Genomic DNA, 18,998 nt, shown 5'->3' with positions numbered 1-18,998 from the left:
AATGGGCAATCACTCTTTCTGTATAGAACTTTTTTCTAACATCCAGCCTGTATCTCCCCTGGCGCAGCCTGAGACTGTGTCCTCTTGTTCTGGTACTGCTTGCCTGGGAGAAGAGACCAACATCCGTCTGTCTACAACCTCCCTTCAGGTAGTTGTAGAGAGTAATAAGGTCACCCCTGAGTCTCCTCTTCTCCAGGCTAAGCAACCCCAGCTCCCTCAGCCTCTCCTCGTAGGGCTTATGTTCCAAACCCCTCACCAACTTTGTTGCTCTTCTCTGGACTCGTTCCAGCAAGTCAACATCCTTCCTAAACTGAGGGGCCCTTTAAACCACAGCAGAGCCCTATCATATTTTGCTTGCTTAAAAAACAACCCTCTGACCAAATGCTGATTCACCTGCTTGTTTGCCTGAAGTTGTCTCCCTGCTGCTTGCTGATCTGTATTTCATTGGAAAAATGGTAATAATTATTGACATGTGGTGAGTGCAGAGGAACACTGTCCCTGGTGCACTTGGAAGAGCTAAGAAAACCAGCTATTAATTGCCAAGGCACAGAGGAAGAGTCCCCTCTTTTGTTTTTATTCCCCAAATGCCTCCACAGTTAATAAATGAGCCTTTTCAATTAAGAAGAATTAATAATCAATTAAATAAACACAAAGCAATGTGAAGCTCATCAGATGGGAGCCAGCTGTGTTGTGAAACATTCAGGTGCTGGGAGTGCCAGGAAGCTTTCTCATAAAGCAGCTGCCTAGTAATTAAATATTAGCACAACCTGCTCTCAGCCATATTGCTGCTTTTCCTGCTTGAATTGCTCCCAAAGCAGGGCTGAAAGGGGGGGTGGGGGTGGGGGGTATCCATGGCTTTGTTACCAATAAGATGATGAATGGATTGAGCAGATGCATGCAGGTGGCCTGGAAGGAATTCAGGTTAGAGGAAAAATCAGCAGCAACCCAGAAAGGCCAAAACATTCTGCTGGGAAAGGTGTAAACACTTTGAGAAATAAAGCAAGCACTGGGGGGTGGGGGTGGGGTGTGTGGAATGTCAGTGGCAAACTTCTTCACTCAAAAGGTAGCTCAAACACCCTGGCATGTTCCAACCTGCTCCTGGAACCTTCCTCCCTTCTTATTTGAAAGTATAACGTGCACCTAGCACTCAAGAATAAGGTGGCAAAGGCAACTCTTAGATCTGGTTTGTTCAACCACTTTGCAGCTCAGCACAGATGATGTTTCCTCAGTGGGAACCCTCCCCCTCAGATGTTTGCTTACAAGAAGGGGAGCCACCTCCTCTGGTTCCTGCTCTTTTGCTTCTTTACCAGGTCTTTGTACTCCTCCGACCTCAGAAACCTGGGGAAAGAGTCCTTTGCCATGAGGCTGTAGATCAGCCTCTGAGCATCATCGAAGCAGCTGAGAGTGGGCTCAGATATATTCTGAGAGATGTCGTTTTTGGTGTGGAAGTCAATGTTAATCTGTAGGGAGAAAGGAAGCATGAAGCCAGTGTCAGTTTGATTGGAAGGCTGAGGTCTGTTCAGGTGCAGGACATAGCCCACATTTGAATTTCCTCCCAAGTAACCTGGCTGATGCAAAGCAGCAGGAAGGCCTTCCCTTCCTTTGCTAGCGTACTCTGGAGAGGAGAAGGCTCCCAGGAGACCTCATTGTGGCCTGCCAGGATCTGAAGGATGCTACAAGAAAGCTGGGGAGGGACTTCTGAGGGTGTCAGGGAGGGATAGGACTGGGGGGGATGGAGCAAAACTAGAAATGGGGAGATTGAGATTGGATGTGAGGAAGAAGTTGTTGCCCAGGAGGGTGGTGAGAGCCTGGCACAGGCTGCCCAGGGAGGTGGTGGCAGCCTCCTGCCTGGAGGTGTTTGCAGCCAGGCTGGAGGTGGCTGTGAGCAACCTGCTGTGGTGTGAGGTGTCCCTGCCCATGGCAGGGAGTTGGGACTGGCTGAGCCTTGAGGTCCCTTCCAAGCCTAACAATTCTATGATTCTATGACATAAAAATGCAAGCACAGCAACATTCAATTGCATTTTCTGTACCCCCCCTGGACTCCCATCCTCATTAAGCAAAGCACAAGCCAAAAAGCTGCTTACCTCCTTTGGAGCATCAGCTTGTATAAATTCAGAATAAATCTTCTGGGCTTTTGCAGCCATCTTGGTAGAGGACCTGGTTCTCTTGAAGTCTTCACAGGCCAACCAGAACTCCACATTCTCCTCACTAAACTCTGACTTCAGAAATGTCCTAAAAGCAGCCAAACCGTCTGGGGGGAAATGCATGAGATGATAGGTAAACTGAAAGAGCAGTGCAGATTATATGTATGCATACACTTGTGTCCATGTCTGAGTTTGAGGAGTGGACAGAACATTATATTTTACACACACACCCCCAAAGGAAGTAAAATAAAATCACTTTCACACAGGGTTGGAAACAGCTGGAAGAAAAATGGAAGTGCTGTTCCCAACTATATACAGAAATTACACAGGTTGGAAAAGACCTCAGAGATCATCAAGTCCAAGCTGTCACCCAACACCTCCTGGCAGCTAAACCATGGCTCCAAGTGCCACATCCAAGCCTTTTTTGAACTTCTCCAGGGATGGGGACTCCACCACCTCCCTGGGCAGCACATCCCAATGGCCAGTTACTCTTTCTGGGAAGAACTTTCTCCTCACCTCCAGCCTAAACCTCCCCTGGCACAGCTTGAGACTGTGTCCTCTTGTTCTGGTGCTGGGTGCCTGGGAGAAGAGACCAACCCCCACCTGGCTCCAACCTCCCTTCAGGCAGTTGGAGAGAGCAAGAAGGTCTCCCCTGAGCCTCCTCTTCTGCAGGCTCAGCAACCCCAGCTCCCTCAGCCTCTCCTCCCAGGGCTGTGCTCCAGACCCCTCCCCAGCTTTGTTGCCCTTCTCTGGACACCTTCCAGCATCTCAACATCTTCCCTAACCTGAGGAGCCCAGAACTGGACACAGGACTCCAGGTGTGCCCTAACTAATGCTGAGCACAGGGCAGGATGACTTCCCTGCTCCTGCTGGCCACACTGCTCCTGCTGCAGGCCAGGATGCCAGTTGGCAAGTTTTTAAAGCAGTTTTCAGCTTCTTACCTTTGTTAGCTAGCAGCTTGTCCACAGACTCGGAGCAGGCCATAGCTTCACCAGCTCTTGACCTGTGGAAACAACATCTACCCTTGAAAATAGCATTGTGGTCTTCTGCCTGTGCAGTCTGTGGTAGCTAGTCTGTTACCTGGCTCTCCCCTTGGAGGAGCAGGGTGGGTAATTCCAGGTTACCCTCTGCACTGAACAAAGGGAAGGCAACAAAAAGTGTGGCATGGAGTTTTTAGAGTGTAGAGAACCACACTGATCACGTACAGCATTACTTCACAGAATCACAGAGTGTTAGGGGCTGTAAGGGACCTGGAAAGCTCATCCAGTCCAAGCCCCCTGCCAGAGCAGGTCACACAAGAATGCATCCAGGTGGGTTTTTAATGTCTCCACAGAGGGAGCCTCCACAGCCCCCCTGGGCAGCCTGTTCCAGGGCTCTGCCACCCTCACAGGGAAATAATCTTCCTCCTGTTTCCATGGCACTTCCTCTGCCTCAGCTTCCACCACTGCCCCTGGTGCTGGCATTGGGCATCCCCCAGCAGAGCCTGGCTCCAGCCTCTGGGCACTTACCCTGCACATCTTTATCAACATGAATGTGGTCACCCCTCAGTTTCCTTTTCTCCAGGCTACAGAGTCCTCAGCTCCCTCAGGCTCTCCTTGTGAGACCTTGGCAATTTGAGGCAGCAGTAATGCTTGCCAGTGGTTGAACTATAATTAAAGCATAGCAGCTGTGTAATGAATTTCCTCTTGAGATCGATTGGATTGACCTCTGTTTTACATGACACTTTCTGCTTGGAATGAGCAGGATTATCTGCAGTGTTATCATGCCAGCAGTGGTAGGAGGCATGGGTGTTATTCCAGCTTGCCAGGGGTATAAAAACTGCAGTAAAGTCCTAGTTTTGGTTCTTCCTTTGTAACCTGCTGTAGGTTTCTGTTAGAAGTGAGACATGGAGCAAAAAGGGCTCTTGCTCTTACAGATCCTGGCTGCTCTGAAGCTGTTCCAGCAGGTTCTGAAGCAAGGCTAAGTGTGCAGGCTGCAGTAGAGTCCTAGTTTTGGTTCTTCCTTTGTAACATGCTGAAGGTTTCTGTTAGAAACCATGGTGTAGTAGTCATGGTGCCATGGTTTAGTAGTCATGAGGTCTTGGGTGACAGGTTGGACTTGATGATCTTTGAGGTCTTTTCCAACCATATTGATTCTGTGATTCCAAGTGAGACATGGAGCAAAATGAGCTCTTGCTCTTACAAATCCTGGGTGTTCTGAAGTTGCTCCAGCTGGCTCAGAAGCAAGGCTTAGTGTGCAGGCTAGCAGAGGACAGCCACATGGGTTGGACAGGCAGGAGGATGTCAGATCAGGGAACTGCAGGCAAAGTGTGTGGAGTATTTTATTCCTGTAGCTGGGGTGGGATGCTCTTGCTGAATCCAGTTCACAGACACAGAGATAAAAGAAACCTGTCTCTTATTCCTGCAAAAATTATGCTTTGATTAAAAACCACTGTTGTATGAGTTGTTTTAATGGAAACATCCAGCAGAGAGCAAGAAGCTCCTTTACCAGCACTGCTGGCAGTGCTTGCACTTTCTCTCAGGAAACCTTGGCAGGATATGAATACTTGGAAATGCAACACCTTGTGGAAGCAGCAGAGCACATCCAGGAGTCAGGATGTGCTGCTCTGCTCTCCTGCAGGGCAGCTTTTCTGTTGGGTTTTTCCTCAGGGTTCTTGGCAGTTGGCCAGTTTGCAGCATCCCCAAATAAACCTCAGTCTTACATCTGCTGGGTCCACTTCTGGAGCCTCTGTGCCAGGAAGGATCTGGAGGTGCTGGGAGGTGTCCAGAGAAGGGCCACGAGGATGAGCAGAGGGCTGGAGCTGCTCTGAGGACAGACTGAGGGAGCTGGGGTTGTGCAGTCTGGAGAGGAGAAGGCTCTGAGGTGACCTCATTGTGGCCTTCCAGGATCTGCAGGGGGCTGCAAGAAAGCTGGGGAGGGACTTTTGGGGATATCAGGGAGGGAAAGGACTGGGGGGGATGGAGCAAGACTAGAAATGGGGAGATTGAGATTGGCTGTGAGGAAGAAGTTGTTGCCCATGAGGGTGGTGAGAGCCTGGCACAGGTTGCCCAGGGAGGTGGTGGCAGCCTCCTGCCTGGAGGTGTTTGCAGCCAGGCTGGAGGTGGCTGTGAGCAACCTGCTGTGGTGTGAGGTGTCCCTGGCCATGGCAGGGGGGTTGGAACTGGCTGAGCCTTGAGGTCCCTTCCAGCCCTGGCAGCTCTATGATTCTATGATGTACTGTTTGACAGTAAGCAGGAATAAATCTGGTCATTTTAGCTCAGATTTTGGTTTAGAATAAGGAGCCTATTTTTTTTCCCAATAAGCCTCAGCTCAGGGGGCCTGTAACTTTGGGGAGTTATTATTATTTTTTAAGGGAAAATTTTGAAAGCAAAATGCAAACCTTACAAAATTATGAAGCAGCCAAAATGATTGAGTTAGAACTTTCAAGGGTTTATCAGTTCTTGTTGTAACCTCTGAAGACAGGCAGTAAAAGATGAGGCATGTGAGCTGGTACCCTATTATTTACTGACAAGAGAGGCAGTGGAAGGTTTTATCCTCAGTTATTTGAAGTTTTAGTAAATTTAGTTTAATTTTTAAAACCATAAAAGTTTCAAGAGAATGAAGACTGTTATGGTAGCTTCTGGCACTTGTGGAAGGTCTTGAGAGAAAACAAACACATCAAAGTGCGAAGCCAGAGTAACTGATTTTTCTTTCCTTCTCTTTCTTTCCCTCCCTCTCTTTCTTTCCCTCCCTCTCTTTCTTTCCCTCCCTTTCTTTCCCTTCCTCTCCTTCTTTCCCTCCTTCTCCTTCTCCTTCTTTCCCTCCTTCTCCTTCTCCTTCCTTTCCCTCCTTCTCCTGCTCCTTCTTTCCCTCCTTCTCCTGCTCCTTCTTTCCCTCCTTCTCCTGCTCCTTCTTTCCCTCCTGCTCCTTCTTTCCCTCCTGCTCCTTCTTTCCCTCCTTCTCCTTCTTTCCCTCCTTCTCCTTCTTTCCCTCCTTCTCCTGCTCCTTCTTTCCCTCCTTCTCCTTCTTTCCCTCCTTCTCCTTCTTTCCCTCCTCCCTCCTTCCCTCCTTCTTTCCCTCCCCCCTCCTTCCCTCCTTCTTTCCCTCCCCCCTTCTTCCCTCCTTCTTTCCCTCCCCCCTCCTTCCCTCCTTCTTTCCCTCCCCCCTCCTTCCCTCCTTCTTTCCCTCCCCCCTCCTTCCCTCCTTCTTTCCCTCCCCCCTCCTTCCCTCCTTCTTTCCCTCCCCCCTCCTTCCCTCCTTCTTTCCCTCCTCCCTCCTTCCCTCCTTCTTTCCCTCCTCCCTCCTTCCCTCCTTCTTTCCCTCCTCCCTCCTTCCCTCCTTCTTTCCCTCCTCCCTCCTTCCCTCCTTCTTTCCCTCCTCCCTCCTTCCCTCCTTCTTTCCCTCCTCCCTCCTTCCCTCCTTCTTTCCCTCCTTCTCTACCCATCCTGTACTTTCTCTCTTCCCCTTCCCTTCTCTCTTTCCTCTTCTTCCTCATGGCCCTTCTCTGGCCACACTCCAGCAGTGAGAGCTGTTCTCCACAGCCATTTCTCAGCACCACCAGTTGCAGTATTTTCCAACTGTGAATTTATGAAAGAGAATCTCTGCTAGTGTCAGCACATAGCACACCTGGAGTTTTCATTGTTTCAGCAAACTCTGCCATTGCCACCTTTAGCAAGCAAACTGCTTTCTACCTGTCATTTAACTCGTACTCAGACTGCACAAAGCTGTATTTAAAGAGTCAAGATTAGCTATATATATATATATATATATATATATGCACAGGGGGAACTGGAGTGCAAATATAGTCAGTCTGCATTGAAACCACAGAGGAAAACTTCAACACAGCATTATGTGGCAGCGTGTGAGCCAAGGTGTGTGGATGGAATTAGCAGAGGATGTACTCCCTGTAAATATTTGCTAGTGAAATTGAAGACCAGGATAAACCAGGCAGCGTGAACCTAACGCTGCTTCTCTTCCTTCTGGCTAATATTACTTGGTTTGGTACTTACTTGCAATGGGAAAGGCAAGCAGAAGTGACAAGAATCAAAATGGCCATATCCCTCTGAAGGGGAAGGAAGAGAGAAGCTGATCATCCTATGCATGATTAAAATAGCCATAAACCACTCACTTCACTGGCATTTTGTTTGTTCCACTGTCACAGGTAGGGCAGAATTTCCTTGCTCTGACTGATCTTCAAAGCTGAAGGCAATGTGACAGCAGGGAACGGTACGATTAGCACGTGAATTCACCGAGCAGCACAATGCAAACCGACAAACTCCCTCGCTCGAGAGACGTTTTGCATTCCTTAAGCGTGCCTATTCTAACTCGATGTACCCACAGTCGTTTGAAGTGAAAACAATTCACATGCAAATAGCTCTTAAGGCATATCTGTGTTTTGAACGACATCCTAACAGAGAAACAATCCTGTGACTGTTGTTTTTATCTCCTTGACCATTTGGCTGACCGGCTGTGGAAAATCAAAGAGGAACATGGGCTCAGTGCACAGAACTGACAGGAAAATCCTTCACTCAAATCCTTTGCTCTCACCTTGTGTCTGCAAAGCTTATCCATCACCTTGTATGCCCTGAAGTTCTGAGGCCCTCCAGCCATCCTGCTTTGTGCTTACCCACACAAGACTACCACAACAGGACCAAAAAGTACCAGGGTGACCATCATTTGCACATTGATGTTTGTACAGACCAGGGCCTCGTGCAGTATTTGATCATTTCAACACAGGGATATTTTTTTACCCCTACTCATTGAGATTTCCCTCTGGGTGCCATCTTCTGGGAGCATCACTCTCCCCCAGAAATATTTTCATGTGGTCTTGCTTTTTGCTTTAGATAATTATTCTTTCCTCCCCAGCTCTCTTCTTTCTCTGTGTGCTCCTTGCTGCCCCTCTCTCTCTCTGTACAAGCAGGCTTACAGACTGGCCTCTTGCCTTCCTCCAAATCTTGTCCTGCTGCCTAATCCTTTGCTTAGCTTCCTGGTTCTCAGTGTCTCCACCTGATATAAACAAACTTCCAGTGGTTCAGGAACTGGGATCCAGCTGTCCCAACCTGTAGAATAAAAGATTTTGTCTTCTCAGTTAAAATGTTTTGCCCTAAGTAGAGCAGCTTCAAGAGTTTAGGTCCAATTTGAAGTTCCTGTGTGGTATAGTTTCATACAAAGCTGCCTCCCATCTGACTGAGGGCAGAGTCTTTCTTATTTTAGCTGCTTCTGTCATCTAAGGAAGGAAAACCTGAGCACCACACACCAGATTTTGGCCTCAGCAGTGTGAAGGGGTTGTTCTTTATCCTCACCTTTTGTTGGATCTGTAAAGTAAGCTTCAGGCCAGACTATGTGGGGAACTTCACATTGGACAAAAAGGAGTGAATCTGGTCAAAAGTGCTTCAGAAAGGTGAGATCAGATGGGAGCAGGGAGAGAGAAGTGGGTTCCTGGGATGATCAGGAGTACTGAACTGTCCTGTAGGATAGTGAAAGACTTCAGTTTGCCTGTAAAATGAAAGCAAAGAGGAGCTATGATTGCCAGCTGAGAATACAGAGGGGTCACCCACACAAGCTGCAACAATTCTTTTTTCCTAATGATCATATTGGCAAAAGAAAGGAAAAAACATTACATAAACAGCCACTGAATGCCATTTAGGCTGAAAATCAAAAGAAAGCTTCAGAAAAGGGGTGGTTTTCACAGTCTCCCAGTAGAATATTGCCCTCTCTACCCCTCTGTACTTCAGAGATAGAGCTTGAAAGGAAAAGAAAGGAAAAGAGAAGGGAAGAGAAGAAAAAAAGAGAAGAAAAGAAAAGAGAGAAGGAAAGAAAGAAGAGAGAAGAGAAGGAAAGAAAGAAGAGAAGGAAAGAAAGAAGAGAGAAGAGAAGGAAAGAAAGAAGAGAAGGAAAGGAAGAAGAGAGAAGGGAAGGAAAGGAAGAAGAGAGAAGGGAAGGAAAGGAAGAAGAGAGAAGGGAAGGAAAGGAAGAAGAGAGAAGGGAAGGAAAGAAAGAAGAGAGAAGAGAAGGAAAGAAAGAAGAGAGAAGAGAAGAGAAGGAAATAAAGAAGAGAGAAGAGAAGGAAAGAAAGAAGAGAGAAGAGAAGGAAAGAAAGAAGAGAGAAGAGAAGGAAAGAAAGAAGAGAGAAGAGATGGAAAGAAAGAAGAGAAGGAAAGAAAGAAGAGAAGGAAAGAAAGAAGAGAGAAGAGAAGGAAAGAAAGAAGAGAAGGAAAGAAAGAAGAGAGAAGAGAAGGAAAGAAAGAATAGAAGGAAAGAAGAGAGAAGAGAAGGAAAGAAAGAAGAGAAGGAAAGAAAGAAGAGAGAAGGAAAAAGAAGAGAGAAGGAAAGAAAGAAGAGGGAAGAGAAGGAAAGAAAGAAGAGAGAAGAGAAGGAAAGAAAGGAGAGAGAAGAGAAGGAAAGAAAGAAGAGAGAAGAGAAGGAAAGAAAGGAGAGAGAAGAGAAGGAAAGAAAGGAGAGAGAAGAGAAGGAAAGAAAGGAGAGAGAAGAAGAGACAATTACTCTCCTCTGGCTTTACACTTTGAACTGCTTGTTGTATCTCAAGATCTTCTACACAGGACTGAAAGGAGTGTCTTGGGTCATTATTCCTAGTCTGCTGTTCTCAAAGGCAGCAAGGCAAAAGCACATGAAAATATCATATTCTAAAAAAGTTCAGTTCCCTCCAGATTCCTCGGCGTGATGCCAGGAAAGTGAGGGCAGTCATGAGCACAGAGGTGACACCAAGTTAGCAACAAATCCTTCTTGGGTGGCTCCACTCCTCTCTCAGTTTAACTTGTGTCTAATGCCAATGATGCTGCTGTTCATCCACCTTAGAACTGCCATTAGAAAGGGTCTTATCTGAATTTTCCTGAGGAGGTAACATCATTCTTGCTGTGTAATCAAGTTGTAGCAAATGTATTTATTTCTTTAAACATAATAGTTTAAAGGGAATGGAGAATATTATGCTAGCTTTAGGCATGTGTGAAAGAGCTTGAGATGTAACAAGCAGTTCAAAGTGCAAGGCCAGAGCAATTGATTCTCCTCTCCTTCTTCCCCCCTCTCCTTCTTCTTCCCCCCTCTCCTTCTTCTTCCCCCCTCTCCTTCTTCTTCCCCCCTCTCCTTCTTCTTCCCCCCTCTCCTTCTTCTTCCCCCCTCTCCTTCTTCTTCCCCCCTCTCCTTCTTCTTCCCCCCTCTCCTTCTTCTTCCCCCCTCTCCTTCTTCTTCCCCCCTCTCCTTCTTCTTCCCCCCTCTCCTTCTTCTTCCCCCCTCTCCTTCTTCTTCCCCCCTCTCCTTCTTCTTCCCCCCTCTCCTTCTTCTTCCCCCCTCTCCTTCTTTTCTTTCCCTTTTTCCCCATTTTGCAAACAGATTATGTTTAATAAGGAGGCCAGGGGACACCAACTCTGGGATACCTGCAAGGATAGCTGGAGAGGTAAGTAGTAGTTCAATAGAGGGGTGTCTCGTGCTGCTATAGTGGAAACTTGTGTTTTATACAAAGAGCAGAGAGGTATTAACCAGACAAAGAAAGAGGAAAGCAACTTTCTGATTCTGTGCTTGTGTGTCAGCAGGATTTGAGGTGGAATTTACACTCTACATGATCAGAGCAGTGACCTGGATTCCTGGCAGCTCTGCAATGATTCCTATGCATCTTCTCTCTCATTTGCTGGCAAGGAAGGGGAAACTGGAAGTGTTGGAAGCATTTTGTTTTGTTTCAGTGACAAATCCAAACCAGCTCCAGGAGCTTTGGATGGAAACAGAAACCCTTTTTTCTTTCATCCCTGACTTGGACCTTGGTTTTGTTCCAAACCTCAGCACTTTATTTTCCTTCTGTACTGAAAGGCTTTTCTCACTCTTTCTTGCTTCAGACAAGCAAATTCTGAAGAGACAACATCATTCTTGTTACATTCTTGTTCCTGCAGCAGGAGCAGTGTGGCCAGCAGGAGCAGGGAGCTCATCCTGCCCTGTGCTCAGCACTGCTTAGGCCACACCTTGAGTCCTGTGTCCAGTTCTGGGCCCCTCAGGTTAGGAAAGATGTTGAGATGCTGGAAGGTGTCCAGAGAAGGGCAAGAAAGCTGGGGAGGGGTCTGGAGCACAGCCCTGGGAGGAGAGGCTGAGGGAGCTGGGGTTGCTTAGCCTGCAGAAGAGGAGGCTCAGGGGAGACCTTCTTGCTCTCTCCAACTCCCTGAAGGGAGGTTGTAGCCAGGGGTTGGTCTCTTCTGCCAGGCCCCCAGCACCAGAACAAGAGGACACAGTCTCAAGCTGTGCCAGGGGAGGTTTAGACTGAAGGTGAGGAGAAAGCTCTTTCTAGAAAGAGTAACTGGCCCTTGGGATGTGCTGCCCAGGGAGGTGGTGGAGTCCCCATCCCTGGAGGTGTTCAAAAAAGGCTTGGCTGTGGCACTTGGAGCCATGGTTTAGTTGTCAGCAGGTGTTGGGTGACAGCTTGGACTTGGTGATCTCTGAGGTCTTTTCCAACCGTATTGACTCTATGATTCTATTTTACTGACACTTCATGAGCAAAGGAGAACTGTCTTAGTATTCAAACAAATGCATCAGCTGCTAGTGCAGATGTGTTGGGCACTCACAATAAATAGCAGCAAGCAAGCAAAAGGAAATCTGAACATGTGCAAGAGATGGCTGGAAATTGCATGTAGAATTATCTCTAAACCTTTTTGAAGGTCTGGATCCTGCAGGCACTGCTGCAGTCTGCTGCCTCAGCTGACTGATAACCCAGGCTAGGCTTGCAGTGTAAGTCAGGCCCTTATCTGCTCAGCTAACTTCAGAGTATTTTAAAAGCTCTGTCTGTGAGGCCTCTGATTTAACATTTCTGTAGCTCTGAGGATTCTGCTGTGGGTTTTTGGTTTGATTCCTCCTCCTCTGACAAGGAATATGAGAGCTAGAACTGTCAGAAAGGAAACATGGATCTGTTGATTGGCTGTTTCCACCTTTGCCAATACCACTTGCTAAGGACTACCGTTTATGAAATATTTTAACCTCCTGGTCCTGCTTCCTGCTTGACTTTTCATGGCACTTATCTTTTATTCTTTAGCTACCCTCCATCATTGCTTTCACTGAGTTGCCTTCCTTTATGAAAAGATATTGGCTCTTTAGGGGGGAATAAGGCATGTCCTTTGTAGCTAGTGTCCCACATCTGAGCTAGATACTTCACAGGCAGCATGGAACAACTCTTTGTGTTCAAACTATTGGTGCTTTAACCTGAGAAATCCCTTTGCTTTCTATATGTCCCTAAAAGGGTTGCCTTGTACTCACCTGAGTGCAGTGTGAGGAAAGGCTCACACTCTCCAACAGCTGGTTCGGTGTCCTGCTGTTTCCCCTGGGTCAGGTTCAGTATGTTACTGCCCTTCAGCACTTGAGCTCTGTTAAATCCATTCCATACCCAGCTTTGCTTGGATAGTGCTGTCTTGGATAGTGCTGTCTTGGATAGTGCAACCTCATCAGGAAAGAAAAGTTAATGTTCTGCTGCTCCAAACTATTCCAGCAAACAGAGACTTGAGTGAGCTGCTTGCGCTGGGAGAGGCCAAGATGAGCTGAGCGCTGCTGGCATCTCAGTACCGTGGAGGGGCCTGCCATATGGGATGCAAATACATTTTAATCACAGCACTATGTAAATGCCTGCTTCCAACAACGCTGCACAGCCTGGTCAGCCCAAAAAGAGCATCTTTTTTGTTTCCATATGAGCAGCTCCATGTGCCTCCAGCGGGCCACGGAGCTGGTTTGCGTAAGAAAATGAGCTGCTATTTTCTACCTGAGCAGAGGATGCCCCCCAGGAGAAAGGCTTTGATTTCAAGGACAAGCTGCCCAGCACTCTGGCCTCCTCACACACAGGATTTGCAAGCACTGTGCAGACACAAACCTACGTCAGAAGAGAAATGGAAAGAATTCCCCCCCCCAAAATATGCAACTTGTAGATTCTCCTTTAGCAGCAACCAGCAGGGAATTTGGCACTGCTCATGCCACAGTGTCACAGGACATAAGAGATTGGAAGGGACCTCCAGAGTTCACCCAGTCCAACCCCCTGCCAGAGCAGCATCACCCAGGGCAGGCTGCACAGGAATGCAGCCAGGTGGGGTTGGAAAGGCTCCAGAGGAGACTCCACAGCCCCCCTGGGCAGCCTGCTCCAGGGCTCTGGCACCCTCACACCAAAGAAGTTTCTCCTCATGTTGAGCTGAAACCTTCTCTGTTCCACTTTGTCTCCATTGGTCCTTGGCTTATTGCTGTGCAGCACCCAAGAGAGCTTGGCCCCCTCCCCTGGCCCCCCAGCCCTCAGCTATTGATAGGCATTGATCAGATCCCTCTCAGCCTTCTCCTCTCCAGACTAAACAGCCCCAGGGCTCTCAGTCTCTCTTCAGAGGCCAGATGCTCAAGCCCCCTAAGCATCCTCCTGATTCTCCCTTAGACTCTCTCCAGCAGGTCTCTGTCTCTCTTGGATGCATGCACTGCCATTTATGCAGCATCAGCCTTCACACAGCTTCCTACAAGCAGCCTGCATAGCACAAGCTCGTGGAACCTATTATGACCTTGTGCCTGGAGAGAGCTGTAAATCACTCCAGTGTTGAATAGTGCCTTCTGGGTGCTCTGTCCCAAGCCAAGCTGTCCTAGAAAAGGAAAACCAACAGACCATGTTCTTGGTTACCTCTCTTTTGTAAATGACTGCTGGACTCTGGCTTCTCCAGTGTGCCCACACCCAAGTAACCCAGGCAAAACACATGTATAATGTGGGAGAGCTCCTGCTGAGTCCTCCTGGGGGGCACAAATCCACGTGAGGGTTTAATTCTTGTTTTCTTGAGGGGAAGAAAACTGGAGTAGCATTAAGTGCTGCTCTGGTAAATGGGGAAGGCATGAGGCTTTCTGAAATGCAAGCAAATTGCCTGGAGATGGAACAGCAGTTCAGGGCTGTCCTTCTGTTAGGCTTCAGCTTAATCTTCTTCCCTGTTTGGAAGCTAAACTGAGTGCCATGGAATTGTATTTCACGCTAGTTAGTTTTAGTTCCATTTCACAGAGAAGGCAATGACAGAGGCTAGGCTGCAAGTCTTGGCCTCTGGATGGTCTCTTGTAAAGAGAGTTGTGAGGAGGTTAGAAAATAGATGCCATTGAGGAAAGAATCATAGAATCAACAAGGTTGCAAAAGACCTCAAAGGTCATCGAGTCCAACCTGTCACCCAACACCTCCTGACTTACTAGACCATGGCTTCAGTGCCACATCCAATCCTTTTTTGAACACCTCCAGGGATGGGGACTCCACCACCTCCCTGGGCAGCACATCCCAATGGCCAATTACTGTATCTGGGAAGAACTTTCTCCTCACCTCCAGCCTAAACTTCTCCTGGCACAGCTTGAGACTGTGTCCTCTTGTTCTGGTGCTGGGTGCCTGGGAGAAGAGCCCAACCCCCACCTGGCTACAACCTCCCTTCAGGTAGCTGTGGAGAGCAATAAGATCTCCCCTGAGCCTCCTCTTCTCCAGGCTAAAAAGCACAGATAAAAGCTTTGGTGTAGAAGCACAGGGAGCTTTCATGAGGTGAGCCCTAAACGATCAGGGTGGGAGATGACAACAAAACATTAGCAGGAAAGCAAAGCAGGGATGGAGGCAAGCCGGGTGATGTACAGAGGAAACAGAGAGCCAGGCAGCAGCTTGAAGGCCATTTGATTTGGTCATTTGACTAAAATGCAAAACACACAGAGTGAGGTCTAGGCCAGGCATCTGAGGAAGGCTCAAGTTTGTGAGCACATGAATCACTGGAGAGAGGAAGCTGATTTCATGCTGTTTTGTTGTTTGTTTGTGGAGTTTCTTTTGAGAGTGTGTGTGGAAAGGAGAGGGAACTGCATTCAGAGCAGTGGTTAATTAAGGCAAGATGAGCAGCTGGGGCCAGAATGGAGAGGAAAATGCTCTGCCTTTTGTGATTCATTTAAAAGCTGGGGTGTGTAAAGCTATGTAAGAGCCCTAGCACCCATCACCTACCCTAGTGGAAGATGGAAATCTGTTTGAGATTCCTCCTCTTAGATTTCATTCCTCTTGTTTCTCTTCAGTACAAAAATTAATCAGGCTGCTTTATTCACAGTGCCAAATGTCAAAAGTCAAGGAGAACACACACATGCCTGGCTCCATCTCCTTCAAACTAGACAGGAACAGCCAATAATAATTCAGTTAATTTAAAGCCTCTAATTTGACCTAGGTATTGAAACAAGAGACAAATCCTTGTACTTTACAAGTCAGTAGAATAATTCCCTTGCACTACAGGTCTGGAGACTTTCATATGTAAGGAGTAAAGCAGTAGAGTGAATTGTTTGTGTAGGTTTGGGAGCTCTTGCTGAGAGCTGAATGGCACTTACAGATCCAAAAAAACCTGCTCCATAAAGTCATAGAGTCACAGAACTGTCAGGGTTGGAAGGGACCTCAAGGCTCAGCCAGTCCCAACCCCCTGCCATGGCCAGGGACACCTCACACCACAGCAGGTTGCTCACAGCCACCTCCAGCCTGGCTGCAAACACCTCCAGGCAGGAGGCTTCCACCACCTCCCTGGGCAGCCTGTGCCAGGCTCTCACCACCCTCCTGGGGAACAACTTCTTCCTCACAGCCAATCTCAATCTCCCCATTTCTAGTTTTGCTCCATCCCCCCCAGTCCTATCCCTCCCTGACACCCTCAGAAGTCCCTCCCCAGCTTTCTTGGAGCCCCCTGCAGATCCTGGCAGGCCACAATGAGGTCTCCTCAGAGCTTTCTCTTCTCCAGCAGAGCAGCTCCAGCCCTCTGCTCATCCTCATGGACCTTCTCTGGACACCTTCCAGCACCTCCAGATCCTTCCTGGCACAGAGGCTCCAGAACTGGCCCCAGAGCTCCAGCTGTGGTCTCAGCAGAGTGGAGCAGAGGGGCAGAATCCCTTCTCTGGCCCTGCTGGCCACACTTCTCTGTCTGCAGCCCAGGCTCTGCTTGGCTCTCTGGGCTGCAAGTGCTCACTGCTGGCTCCTTCTGAGCTTCTCCTCCCCCAGCACCCCCAAGTCCTTTTCTTCAAGTCCCTGCCCAGCTTATCAGTGCAAAATAATCCTGAAGAGAAAGCCTTGTTCAGTAGGCTTTGCACATGCACTGGTTGCACTAGCTCAGCTAAACAGGGGGCTTCACATAATTATGGCATAGATTCTGTCAAAGCTGGAGAAGCACAGCTGTGTTCTCTGGCACTGCTCTAGGGTGCAGGGTTAGTCTGATCAACCCTGTCTAACTCATCCCTCGCACAGCATGGCAGGCTTGTACTAAGTCCATGTTTAGTTCATCTGCAGAATTAGAGCACTGAATAGTAGAGCACTCATTTTCCTCTGCTGAAAGGGGAAAAATGCTTTGCCAGCTCATTATGTCATTTTGGGTTTATCTTTGTGTCCTTTGCCTTCCTTTCCCTGCATTTATCTTGACTTTATTTTTGCAGTAGTTCCCATGGCATTAGTCTGCTGCAAATTCAGCTGTGCTTCATAATTATCTTTGAGAAACAAACATGCATAAATAGCTACCAGGAATATCTCCCTGGTTTGTTTTCATTAGAGAACTCCTAAGAGGGACTAGCACTGTCAGTACCACAGCCTGATGGTTTTGAGGGAGGCCTCCCTGGAGATAAGCAAAATTTTCCATGTGTCTGTGAAATGAAACAGTGGCAGCCTGCTGACTTGTACTTGTCATTACAGACCCTTTGGATGAACAGCTGGGGTATTGCTGAGGAGGAAATGTCTTACTCAAGGAACTAAATTTGGCATTTGTTTGGATTTCAGAACAGGGTTAAATATACTTTTTTCTACCCCTCCTTTCTTCTCCTCCTCTCCTTTCTTCTTTTTCTCCTCTTCTTCTTCTCTCCTCCTCTTCTCCTCCTCCTCTTCTTCTCCTCCTCTTCTTCTCCTCCTCCTCTTCTTCTCCTCCTCCTCTTCTTCTCCTCCTCCTCTTCTTCTCCTCCTCCTCCTCTTCTCCTCCTCCTCCTCTTCTTCTCCTCCTCCTCTTCTTCTCCTCCTCCTCTTCTTCTCCTCCTCCTCTTCTTCTCCTCCTCCTCTTCTTCTCCTCCTCCTCTTCTTCTCCTCCTCCTCTTCTTCTCCTCCTCCTCTTCTTCTCCTCCTCTTCTTCTCCTCCTCTCCCTTCTCCTCCTCTCCCTTCTCCTCCTCTCCCTTCTTCTCCTCTCTCCTCCTCTCTTCTCCCTCCCCCTCATCTCCCCTTATTTATTTCATACATGGCTTTATTAAGAGTGCAGATTCCCAGCTAGTATGAAGGAGCATCATCACATCAGGGCACAACCTAGCTGCAAATATGTAGGTCTTTTGCCTGTGTTGCAGCAGCCCCACAGGTAGCACTCAGGTGGAGCTGTTCTCAGATCTGTTCTCTTTCTCTAACAGAATCAGTAATGCAAAACATAGGGACGTGCACACTTGGGATACCTGGCAGCTCCTGCATCCAGACACTGCTGGTGACATTAGAGATTCCCTAATCAGAAACAGGACTGCTGCTGGCAGAATTGCCTCCTGGTGAAGGGACAGACAGGGTAAACAACCTATCCAGAAAAAACCTGTGCTGTCTTCAGCAATGAAGTTAGGTTAGAAAGTTGAGAGACTTGTCTTTCACTGCATGCACTCCTGCCTGTCACACCTGTGACAGTGGCAGTAGGAGCCTGTAAAACACGAGGCTGGCAAGTTCCATAGCATTAGATAGTCAGAAAGAGAACAAAATGCAGCATCAGTGCTCCTGAAAACACTTGATTTATTCCTGAGTCACTGTGCCCAGGCTCTCTCAGTCAGAAATAGTCTGTGCTTGTAACTTTGGGGATCAGGAGAGGCTAATGGAATAAACCAGTGAGAATCATACTCTTCATAGTTAGAAAGGAGTTCTCTGTCTGTTCCACAAGATGGTTCCCAGCTCATTGCAGCTCAGCAGTGTTTGCTGGGTGACTTCAGGTCGCTCTGCACAGCAATGCTCTGATACTTGACTGAAGTGGTAAATAAGATCACAGCCACTCTTGAGTTACAAGTGAAGCTGAAGCCTTCCCACTTGCTCATCAGTGGACCAGTGATAAACTGAATCCTGACAATGTTTGAAGCTGATCACTTCAGGTTTATTGAAAAGTGAGTAAAGCAGCCACAGAAAACCCCCAGATCAAGCAGCTCATATAAACCCCCAGATCAAGCAGCTCATATAAAGCCTGGATTAGTGATGAACACGAAGTCCCATCCTCAGGAAGTGCACCTCCTCACTTTTGACCACTTACAGAAAGGGGAAGGCATAGGGAGAAGGTTTACATTTCATGCAAGGCAACTGAGCATACAAGTCATAGTTACAATTAAGTCCTGCAGCCACTTGCTGAACTGAGCCAATGTTTAAGGTTTTAAGAATTCCCCTGTGCTTCAAGGGGGAATCAGTGCTGACATAAAAGAACAGGGGGACTGTGTACACTGACTATGGAGAGGATATGCATGAAGTCATAGAATTATTAAGGTTGGAAAAGAGGTTGTAGCCAGGTGGGGGTTGGTCTCTTCTCCCAGGCAAGCAGCACCAGAACAAGAGGACACAGTCTCAAGCTCTGCCAGGGGCAGTTTAGGCTGGTGGTGAGGAAGAAATTCTTCCCAGCAAAAGAGATTGGCCACTGGGATGTGCTGCCCAGGGAGGTGGTGGAGTCACCATCACTGGAGGTGTTTAAGAAGAGCCTGGGTGAGGCACTCAGTGCCATGGTTTAGTTGATTAGATGGTGCTGGGTGAGAGGTTGGACTCGATCTCAAAGGGTCTATCCTATCCTATCCTACCTTACCCTACCCTATCCTATCCTATTCTATCCTATCATCAAGTACAACCTTCTACCCAACACCTCCATGCCCACATGTCAGCGGAAAAGAAATCAAAGGGCTGATTTCTCTTTCCTCATCTGCAA

The 18,998-nt window shown here is 47.9% G+C and overlaps 1 protein-coding gene across 1 annotated transcript; it reads right to left on the bottom strand.

Moving 5' to 3' along the window:
- Positions 1 to 1,256: 1,256 nt before the first annotated feature.
- Positions 1,257 to 7,262, bottom strand: RGS21 (regulator of G protein signaling 21). Its single transcript, XM_054165006.1, has 4 exons — positions 7,252 to 7,262; positions 3,086 to 3,162; positions 2,085 to 2,251; positions 1,257 to 1,460 (listed from the first exon to the last, which is right to left on the bottom strand). The coding sequence occupies exons 1-4, from the start codon at positions 7,260 to 7,262 to the stop codon at positions 1,257 to 1,259; spliced, it is 459 nt and encodes a 152-aa protein (XP_054020981.1).
- Positions 7,263 to 18,998: the final 11,736 nt, after the last annotated feature.

This window comes from Dryobates pubescens, chromosome 11 (genome assembly GCF_014839835.1).
Source record: "Dryobates pubescens isolate bDryPub1 chromosome 11, bDryPub1.pri, whole genome shotgun sequence".
Classification (NCBI taxonomy): Eukaryota; Metazoa; Chordata; class Aves; order Piciformes; family Picidae; genus Dryobates; species Dryobates pubescens.
The sequence above is the reverse complement of the archived record's forward strand: the minus strand, read 5'-3'. Positions and strand labels throughout refer to the sequence as shown.

What these genes read in the sequence shown, in the direction of transcription:
- RGS21 (XM_054165006.1), bottom strand. An exon ending in CAAGCTGCTAGCTAACAAAG is followed by an intron (nt 2,252 to 3,085) that starts GTAAGAAGCTGA and finishes ATTTCCCCCCAG; the next exon opens with ACGGTTTGGCTGCTTTTAGG. An exon ending in AAGCTGATGCTCCAAAGGAG is followed by an intron (nt 1,461 to 2,084) that starts GTAAGCAGCTTT and finishes TTCTCCCTACAG; the next exon opens with ATTAACATTGACTTCCACAC.